Consider the following 11,248-nt stretch of genomic DNA (forward strand, 5'->3'; position numbering starts at 1 on the left):
TATAAAGTCATATCGTTAAAAGATGGTGTCGTCTGTGTCATCTTTCAATTACATTAAATGTTCCCTTGTCCCCTCCTTTTCCTTCCCACTTTTTATAACTTTGTCTCTTTTTATAAAAAATTAAATCAGAGACTTTCTTCCACTTACTTTGGACAAACACCAACCCACACAGACTTGCACATGATTAACCTACAGGATCAGGGTTGTTACGCAACAGGACATTAGCCTTCCTACAGGACCAGGTTCTCTAACAGGAAGTTAGCCATACTTCAGGATCAGAGTCTCTAACAGGAAGTTAGCCCTCCTATGGGACACAGGACAAGAAAGGGAGACCTCCAGCTCAGATGCTCTAAGCAATGTCACCCAGTAATGGGACACATACATGTCCCATCAAAGAGAGAGTCTGTGAAATCTCTCTCACATATACGCAACTATGCACGCTCACACACACATAAACAAACACACACACACGCACACACACCTACAGGCCCATTGCATATGACATGCAATTAGCCTGGAGTAACCTGAGAAGGAAGTTCCCTTATGTTCCTTTTTGATGACCATGTGAGCAATATAGGTCTTGAGGGTACGTGGAGAGAGGACCTGAAGAACACCACAGGGGTCTAGGCCAGGCCTGCATGTTAGTCTTATGTAATTCATTTCAAATACATATAAAAAAAGGTGTAAGTTTTGTGTCCAATAACAATGACGTGCTACAGCTCGAATTAGACGTGAAACAACGGTCTAATTTGCAATACCTATTCAATGTGTCTTTTGGTAACATGCGAGGTCAATTATCCATTCAAAAAAATGCATTCTATATTTTGTATGCAAGTTTTGTTTCCTCAGTCTAATCAACACTCCAATGGAATACTTTTAAAATTTCCTATGCGAAAAAGGTTTCCCAGGGCTAAATATTCCCCGTAGGCCAATACACCCACAGTAAATTGGAATTACGGCCCGTCCTCCCTTAAATCACGTTAAAGTAATGTCTAAAATCATTTAAACTTACTTGTAGCCCAACGGTTATCACTAAATTGAAATCGACATTTACTTTTGATGAGGTCATCAAAGTTTAACTAATTGATTTGGGCCTGTTATACAATTTCAACTACCACACATTTGATTTACCTACATTTCATGTGCTGTTTTGATCCAGCCCAACCACATTACAAAAAGTGTACACATATGACCTCAACTGCATTTAGTCAAAAAGATCCCCATTCTCCCAAAAGACGATGCATTAAATGTCATGCTGGTTTGTGCTAATAAAGCCTGGATATCTTATTGGGGCCTACTTGCTCAACATTACAGACTTTTGTGGAGGCTTGTCTCTCACAAAGTTTGACTTTTTTCCCCTTTTCTCTACGCAATACGTTTCTTCTGCGGCATTTTGGTCTTGATTTTTGTTTTATGCATTGTCTGCAATCGAGCACATTTCTGACTTGGATTTTCCCCTTCCCCAATTGATTTGACACGGGTGATCCAATTTCCCTTTCATGATAATCAAACTTGGTATCATAACTTTGTTTTGTTCCAATTCTTTCTTGTATGAGCATATATAGTTTCCTTATAGGCTCGTTATGTGGCATGTCGGCCCCTATGTATTTTTCTAAGGGGAGATGGAAATGCATCTCACCTCCAGCTTGTGAGTGAAAACGTTATCAGCCGCAGACTGTGCGTCAAGTGACCATAAAACTGTAAAGCAAAGCATTTTAAGTTATTTTGAGGAAAAAAGGTCAATAATAATGATATCGACAATAATTATAGTAATTACAATGATTTGATCCTACGACATACTCACAAACAACAGTAGCCTACAATTATTAATTTATTCTGTCGTGGTTTCATTAAGGATTTCATGCAAAATCTTTTGCAGCGAAAGGAATTCTGAAAGGGAGTGTCAGGTATCTTGTCCAGTTATTACTTTTTCCTTTAAGATGTGAAAATGGTTCTAGCCTTTGAAAGCTTAAAACCCACATCGGTCCTTAATGAAAATACTTTCTGATTCTGAGAATTGCAATTTTTATAAATGGCTCTTAGTAACAATCTTTTGTTGTTCCACTTCTTTACTAAATGCTATTGTACACCCTATATCTGATGGACAAGTTAGGTCCTATTAGGTTAGTGCATTTGCAATAGTTTGGGTTTGATATGTATATTAAACTTGTCTAACAAGGTCTCAAGTCAAGTGATCGCTCATGTGGTTGTGTCAATAATCGTCCATTTGCACGGATGTGTTACACTAACGTGCTGTTGCACTGCGGGTCAGAGTAGCGACTAATGCTGAATTAGTGCTACCATTAGGAGACCATGAAAAGTTTTGCATGAGGAGTGGTGGAACTCTTGGGGAGAAGCACTTCTCTTTGCACGCAAAGAACTCCCGCGTCCATGCCGTATTTCTTTAATAATTTATTTTCACATGGCCAGTATAGGCTAACCGTCAGACCGGTGTCCTTCAGGTTTGGTTAACAAAATCTTATCCTCATTAATCCAAAACTAATATATCCAATAACATCCAGAAAGACAATCATAATATTAATATCATAAATAGGCTACACAAAGAAACAGCAACAGTACAATTGAAATAACATGTCTCACTTATGTCAAAATATTAACCCCAGTGATAAAACAGTTAGGCCTAGGTTGGTGACAAAGACCCATAACCTACATAAAGTGACTTCAGACATGAAAACATAATCATATAGCCCATCATGTTAAGCTTTTCAGACAATGACAATCAATGTGATCACTTGTGGTTGCCGCTCTTCCACATGTTGTGCTTCCGGCCTACCCCGTCGAGTGGTGGGTCCTCTCAGCACGGTACCGTGATTAATTCGGTTAGGTCAGAGCACCTAGGACCGCAAGCACAGGGTCGCACAGCGAACACCCAGAGCTTTAATACACAATCCAATAAAACGTCATCCTTATACCCTAATCAAGTTCGACATTCGATTAGACCTTTGAGCAGGATTGGGCTAATATTTTACTTTGTATAAGTAGCCTAATTTCTACAGTAGGCCTACTTGGTTTGTAGCCTAAATATCACAAACATTTGGGCTTGTAGAAAAAAGAGAGACTGAGAAACTACAGAACAATGCATGTTCATCAAACTACAATGACTATAAAAAGATATTTGCAGATTAATACGAAAACCACACTGTAAAGTAAGTGCGTGTTTTTAGAGGGCAATGATTGTGTTAAGTGACACTCATAAAATCCTGCCAAAGTAAATTCCTTGTCTGTGCAAACTTTCATGGCGATTGAAACCCTTTATAATTCTGATAAAGTCATAAATAATTTCTCCACATATACACTTTTATTGCTTTAAACTTATTTTACTGTAGGCCTATTACCCGCATCCTAACTGAGTCATTTAGGCCCCTCTTTGACATTTTACAATAATCTATGTGCATCACGTTCTTAGGCTAGCCTATGAAACATCGTTCTCATTTAATCGACACATTTAAAATAAAGACTTCAATTTGAGACGTATAATTAAGTTCACAAAACTTGCTACAGCAAAAACAGTTAAGTGTCGTTGTTTAGCACAACTAGGGTGTTGTGTCTGGTCCTGGATCAGTTGTGGAGAAGAAAAAACCTCGAGCGCCCAACAAGTGTGACACATCCACTTGAACTCTCGAGGCTACTGCTGTGGAGAGTTCCTGTTGGCCAATCACAAAGCACCCTTAGCCCCCAGGACGTTCTTCTCCTTAACCAATCAGAGGCCTGAAAGCCCCGAAAAAGAGAGAAGAGCAACAACATATAAAATGTTTCACTTACACACATTTTCTCAATTCACCTCAAGAGTGTCAAAAACGACCTCAGCTGAAAGCGGCCTGCGGTCTCGCCCGATGCAAACTATAAAAAAAAAACTGTTTCTAAAGTTATCACATTGATCATCACGGTGGATACTGACGCATGATCCAGTTCTCGAGGATATAACTTCAGTCTGTTGCCATTTCGACGAGGCACCTTGCTTCCCTCCTCATCCAAGAGTCGTCAAATCCACGGTGTAAAACTTCTGGAGGAATATAATTGTTTCAAGCCTAATTCTGTCTTGGCAGAGGGTCAGGAATCATGACGGCACTTGCAGGAGGCATTCAGAGAATGATGCGACCAACTCCACATCAGAACTACCCGCGGGGAGGATACTCATTGGAAGGTATTGTCAACATTTAAATCGAAAAGTATATTCTTGTAGCCTTTTTCTTTATTACATGGAACGCGTTATAAGTTTGTTGACACATGAGAGTTGAGTTGAAGAGATGCAGTGTCATAACATAATTTCCACTCAATTAGCTTGTAATAAACATGCACACTTACAGTGTTTATGAATCTATAAATGAAGAGTAGTGTGTGTGTGTGTGTGTGTGTGTGGGGGGGGGGGGGGGGGGGGGTACTGTTACTATCAGAAAGGAAACATCAAAATTAAAAAAGCTTAAGCCTTTCTGTATTATTTATACCCTATGCCAGGCCTATTATTAGGCCCACAGCATTGAAGGACTGATCCAGTGTCAATGTTTCGGATACAGTTTTCTATGTAGTCTAGTACTAAGTTATTGTTACTATTATTGTGATCAACTATTGTGATCTACTTTACCCCTACTTTATTCCTTCTATCCAGTCTCAACCCCTTTAGGGCAGGGTCGCGTGAACCAGCTTGGTGGTGTTTTCATCAACGGTCGACCTCTTCCCAACCATATTCGGCACAAGATTGTGGAGATGGCCCATCACGGCGTCCGACCGTGTGTCATCTCCCGCCAGCTCCGAGTGTCCCACGGCTGCGTTTCCAAAATCTTGTGCCGGTATCAGGAGACTGGTTCCATTAGACCCGGGGCTATCGGAGGCAGCAAACCAAAGGTGAAGAGTTTATGAGGCTTTCATACACTGCGGTCAAGTGATATGTGATCGATTTAGTCTATGCGGTAGCAGGGCTGAAAAAAAGTTAAAGAAACAAGTTTTACACCACTTTAAAACATGCTGAAGTAAGTAGGCATAGTTTATGCTGGTCGTCAACAGGCCTCAGTCCCGCTGAGTTGAAAGCGCGGACATAGTAGAATTAACTGCAAAAGTTAGTGGGCCTAGGCTATATTTTATACATTTTTTATGACATTTGTATTTTGATTAGGACTACTGAAACCAAAAAGTCTCGTTAAGCACAATGTTCTTGTATCCTGAAATCACCCAAAATATGCAGCCTGCTTGTGAATTAATAGACCTACATGTATCAAATGTATCTTTAATTTTTGTAACGTGCAGCAGACAACATCACCAGACCTGGACAGGAAAATTGAGGAGTACAAGCGAGACAATCCTGGAATGTTCAGCTGGGAAATCAGGGATAAATTATTGAAAGATGGGATCTGCGACAGGAACAACGTCCCGTCAGGTAAAACATTTAAACCGATATTTGCCTATATTGTGTTGTAGGTTTAGGCTATTTGACTGAAATTAGTTAATATTCGGCTTGTTTATGGAAACTATAATCTATAGGTAGTACAGGCTGTTCTAGGCCTTTAAATTATTGAGTAAAAAAAATCTGTAACGTTTTAAAGTAGGCCCTATTTTAAAACTGAAATAATTATTATTTGCGTTAAATTCTAATTACGTCAAGACTATGCTCTACAACTTATTCCACTCAAGGCGGGTTAAGCAGTTTGCATTTTTACTTTTCAAGTGAGTTCCATCAGTCGCATCATGCGCTGTAAATTCGGTGGAGTCGGGGAATATGAGGAAGATGATGATGAAATCGAAAAGAGGGAATTGGAAGAGAGCGAACGACGGACGAAACACAGCATCGACGGCATTCTCGGGGACAGATGTGAGTTAACGAATTTTATTAAATCGATGCAGAGGCAATGTGAAGGAGTTACCTCTGTGCGAAAAGATGGCCTAGTATTTCCGTCTCAGTTTTTATACACATTTTAAATGTTTTTTTTTGCTGGTGTAGGCCTATGCTATTCATGGCACAGTTAGCCTAATCATGGCCCACAGGCCTATTTCTTACACAGTTAAGGACCATTGAGAAGTTATCCCCTGGTTTAATTTGGAAACATACCCTAAACATTTAGGAAAAGGCCTTAATGTCAGATGCATCATACATTGTATTGTTTATAATGAATTAGGTTGTACAATGCTATTGCCCTCATGCTCTCTCATCTCGAAAATATCCAACTGTGTAGTAGCAAATGTGTCTATTGGGAAATATTATGTTTAAATGGTTTATTGATTTGTTATTGATATGGTAAATTTTAGAATTGAATAGCGTGACAACGATAATAGTATGATTATTTCTGAGTTCTGGCGTGTAGGCTAAAGATATTCCATTTCAATCTTGAATATCTAATACTTTAGGTATCGTTTTTTTTTTAAATGAGGGCCTAATAAGGGACAAATAAAGTAGGCTAATATTGAATCTGGAATTGTCAATAGAATGCAGCTTTTAGTTGCTTTCGTTTCAATCAAAAGCAGGGACAAAAACTATATATTTAATCAAACATTTACACAACTTTTCCATGCCGTAAGAAACGGTCTCTTGCACATAATCTGACACTTGAGGATGAACTTGGGAGACAAAAGCGCGAGAGTCCATTGAAACTCACACTTCGGTTTTAGGTGCACAAAGCCTGCTATAGCGAGCAGCTCAGTGGTGTACAAAAAGACGCCAAATCTTTTCAAAATGCAGAGAGAAAAGGAGAAAAAATGCGCTGACAAAGGCTTAGGAGAAGACATTACGGACCCGCAATGACCGATGAATTATTCAAGGAGTTCGAATAGGCTCCACTCAGACTCATTTTATAGACTGCACGCTCAGAGAAAATGCCCGTTTTCACCTACAAAATGTTCATTTGGGGGTTTATTCAGCGTCAGGCGATGGCGCTTGCGTCACAGAAAGAAAGAGTTGCCCCTCCCAATAAGCAACCCGTTCTCGCAGCTCTTTCTGAACACCTGTTGAATTGTGACCTGTTGAAGATATAAGGAATGTGGCCTCTCTCCTGTAAGGCACAGAGTGATTGTCAAGTCGAAATTTTTCTATGTGGTTGTGGCAGTTGAGAAACCACTGATATTATTATGTGGAATCAAGCATGCTTGTCTTTTGGCCTGATAATTTCGTCTCCTATATGAGTACACTTACATAAACTTTGCTTTTGCAAAATAAACAACACATTACTGATTGCAGCTTCAATTTATGACTTCACTTAGCACCTCAAGAACGCTGACCTCATTAGATGGATCAATGTCCCTTCACTTTTACGTGCACTATTGTTACAGCGGTTGCTTAGTGCGCATGGTGCTCAGTCAGTCAGCGCTGTTAAAACCTTTTCTAGTAGATTAAATACAAACCTTTTATTTCTTCCCACTTTCATCTGGGGACAAAGCCCGCCCCTTTCCTCTCCGCCCAGGGCGCGAGCATTCATGCAATATCTATAGCCACTTCCCTCTCCCCCTTTCAGGCGAACCATCTCGAATACAGATCAGGAGAGGCAATTGACTCCACAAACCGTTTAAAAGTGACTCTCCATGAGCGTTTGTTTGGCTAAGATTTGTGTCGTTGATATGTTTGAAACAAGATTATTATTTGTCTAATACGGAAAATACATTGGCGTAGGCGAGTTGTGTTTTGGGCATGTGCAGTCTCCTTTTTATTATTATTTACTTAACAGTTTAAATGGAGATGGAGGATTTTTATTAAAAAAAAAATGCTAACCTTGTAAAAAGGTTTGTGTAACACGTGTTGCATGTCATGAATTTTAGACATTTACTGTATGTATTTGACAAGGTGGACATATAGGTATTATTTAGCATACAATAATAATAAAAAAAAACTTTTCTCTCTAGAAGGATAAAATATATTTTGATTTTTTGGGGGGGATTTCCATGGTCAGATGACAAGAGTTTGTGCATGATTGTGCTTTTATTTTCTCTTGCTGGAGCATTTTGTCTGCACACCAGCTAAGTAGCATCAGACACTGAATAGAGTCAGATGAAATCTCCTTGAAATTCTCTTTTTCTTTTGGTCATCTTTTTGGTACCTTGATATATACTGGCAGTATTTCACTCTTGTGTGTCAATGTGGAAACAGTTGTTTTCTTTCTTTTACAGCTCTTCATTACAATGTGAAAAGAGTGTTTTGGGTTGTGAGAGATTGTCCTCTGGCCAAATATTGATTAAGTAGGTGTTTGTAGAGCCTATTGTTGTGGAAGAGAGAGGCCTGTTGCTCTCCTGCCCTTTCTCCTCTGTCACTATTGTTAACTTGCCTTAAGTGCTAAGATCAAAGCTGGCCCATTTAGATTTATTTGTCTGGGAAAAAACACTGTAGCAAAGGTTTGTGGGGTAAAAGTAGAGCCTGTAGCAGCCCTCTCCAGATCTGTAAGGCATTAGTAGGAGCTTCAGGCATTGTAGGAAAAGGATGCCTCCAAGCTGTGGTAAATTTACTCTAATAAGGAAATGATTCCAATGTTGTTGAATCATGCACTTCCTGTGCAAACACAAGTGATGAGTGTAAGGACATTTAGTCTCAAGCATGATGGGTTGATCAATGTAGTCATTGTTCTAACAAAAATGATAGTAGTTTAGAATATATATTATCATGTTCCTGTTTCTTGTGTCAAAGCAGATTTTTTTTTTGGGTGCAGTTAATCAGACTTTTCGAAGCACTGATTTTAGGAAAACTATTTGGAGGGAGAATATGATTGCAAAATTGTTTTTGTCCTGGAGCTACTAGACCTAAATATTTACTTGCAAAAATGTGACCTAAAAAACATTTTAACAGGTATGATTAATAAATGACACCCTTTTATTTGTATGCATTTACAACCTAAAACACCACCCCTTTAGCCTAATTTAGCTAATTAAAAGTAACCAAGTCATGAAATCGAAGTAGCCTGCTACTGCAGATTTCATTTCAGACAACAGGGTTTGAGAGAGAGAGACAGAGAGAGGGGAAGAAAAAAGAGAGAGCTCAGAAATACAAACAGTCAAAGGGATAACTTCTCATGAAAGGGAATCCCGCGGTGCCAAATTGAATAAGCCCAGTTCTTTCAAATCTGCCATGGTGAACGCAGTCAACATGTAATAATTGGTTTCATTGAGGTGCATTCCAACAATCTGCTGCCATTCTCCAGCCTCTATTGTCCTGGCCAGGCAAACAGCCAGGGGGACAGGCGGAATCAAGTACTGACAAAACATGAAAGATTTAGTTGCTTTTGTCAAAGAAAACTGAGTAGGACTTTGTTTGTGTAAATAAAGTGCAAGGACCTGGCTCCCTGGGACTATGCATCGAGCTAAAGAGAAGGAAGAAGATAGAGAGTGAGAGAGTCTGCAAGCATGTGGATAGAAGCTAAGCTTGAGGGTAGGTGGAGGAGAGCTCTGGGTCTTCATTTATAGACCATTGAAACCAATGATGTTACTTCCTAACCTCCTAACTCCTCGGGGCCATTTAGATACATAAGCAAACATATTTCTCTCTCACACACAGGCCTGTATATTAGACCAGGCCAGGGATAACCCCCCGCCCCCCCCGCCCCCCCTCCCACGACCACCCCCATCCCACTCCCGACGTTAGACACCATATTTACTGTGTATTAGTCAGTGGTCCCTGCGTGGTCATGCTGTCTTAGTGGATTGAGCAGAGCCTGGGAGAGAGAGGCCACTGTCTCCAGAATCTACTAATGGCCAGGAGACTTGGAGCCACTGGTGGAATGTTTTCAAATGGCAAGTCCCGCGTTAGGGGGACTCCCCCGTCTGTGGAGTCGAGAAAAGTCTCCAGCCTCTCTCTCGGTGTGCATCTGTGTGTGTGTGTGTGTGACGACTGTTTCCCTGGCCTGTGTTGTCTACTACTGCACAGTATGCCAAAGCCCAAATCCACAATACCTGGAATTAATCTCAGTCCCTTGGGAGACACTCAGCAAGGATCATTCCTTATTTATTTCAGGGATAAGAGTTTTATTTGACACAGATAGCTAGATATAGTGAGAGGGATTGTGTCCTTGATATTGGGCTTTAACATAAAAAATGATGTATATATTGTAGTTAGAGTTTTGCACATTTTTGCAATTTGGCAAATTGTTGCACTTTTCAACCCCAAATAATTTAGTACATGAACACATTCCTCCAAGTCATAACTTCCTTCTTTAATTTTCTCCCCCCCCCCCTCCACACACACATGCACGCTCACAAACACAAACCAAATTTACTCTAGCTGACAATACAACAACAGCAACATCACTCTCAAAGCTCTCAAAGAAAGGAAAAAAAAATCCACACTGGCTTATCTGCAACTGAATACAGACACTATGCTTCATTAAAGCCTCTTTCTCCCCCGGCTCAGGCATTGTGATCCTTCAATATTAATTCAAAGGACAATTAATGAATGCAGGGCAACTTTGAAGTGAGAGGCTGGGGTCCTGCCCCGGGCCTGCCCCTCACCACTGATGTACTCTCCAGTCTCTCTGACTCACCCCGGAGACACTTGCGAAGGGCTGAAAGGGAGGGAACAAGCAATGGAAAGGCCAAGGAGAGGAGCACCTCTTATAAAAAGAGCTCTCTATTGCCTTGGAAGTATTAGCCAAGCAAAACTCTGTGATGGGGTGGAACAAGGGAGCTAGGAGAGAAAAGGGGTCGGGGGCGAGGGGGTGAGGGGAACTGGGCAAAATGAACACAAAGGGATAGTTAATTGAGTAAAGCCAGACAGCGTTGTCAATCACTTAACTTTGTTTAGCCTCCGCAGTTTTTTTTTTGGAGGGGCTGTTTGATTCAGAGCCTATAGGACATGGGAGCACAATTTAACCGGATTCTTCTGTGAGAGGGGAAAAAAACCTACTGAACAGTGTCCAAGATTTGGTTTTATTTAGTTTGTGTCAGTTAGTTCCTTGGTGAGTTACATGAAGAAGAGCTTGCCAGTTCACTCAGGAGTATGACACGAACACGCACAGCATACGTCCGGGCTAGGCTGACATTCCATGAATGGCGTCGTCCAAATCCCCCAAAGTACGGCCGGTGTTTTGGAGCCAACAGTGGTAAAAGGAGAAGAAGACCGTGGAATGTGGTGATGGTTTCTCTCTGTGTGAAGTTGTTGCGGGCTGGTGTTGGGCTGCGAAAGGTCAGCAGTCTCCCCTCCCCTCAGTCAGAACACAGGGCGGTAGCTGGACCGGGGGGTCGTAGGTTAACCTGGGGTCACTGCCTGTTAAAACCATCGCTCCAGAGGCAAGAGAAGGGTTACAATAATGTTTTGGGTGAGATGACA

General features: G+C 40.8%; 1 protein-coding gene across 1 annotated transcript in view; it reads left to right on the top strand.

Annotated features, from left to right (window-relative positions):
- Positions 1 to 4,080: 4,080 nt before the first annotated feature.
- The window catches only part of LOC124472305 (paired box protein Pax-3-like), a 13,178-nt gene continuing 6,010 nt past the window's right edge, over positions 4,081 to 11,248 (top strand). The window contains exons 1-4 of the mRNA XM_047027077.1: positions 4,081 to 4,165; positions 4,628 to 4,863; positions 5,263 to 5,392; positions 5,681 to 5,880. Coding sequence (XP_046883033.1) covers positions 4,081 to 4,165; positions 4,628 to 4,863; positions 5,263 to 5,392; positions 5,681 to 5,880 — 651 coding nt within the window. The remainder of the gene's footprint in view (positions 4,166 to 4,627; positions 4,864 to 5,262; positions 5,393 to 5,680; positions 5,881 to 11,248) is intronic.

This window comes from Hypomesus transpacificus, chromosome 10 (genome assembly GCF_021917145.1).
Source record: "Hypomesus transpacificus isolate Combined female chromosome 10, fHypTra1, whole genome shotgun sequence".
In the NCBI taxonomy this organism is placed as follows: domain Eukaryota; kingdom Metazoa; phylum Chordata; class Actinopteri; order Osmeriformes; family Osmeridae; genus Hypomesus; species Hypomesus transpacificus.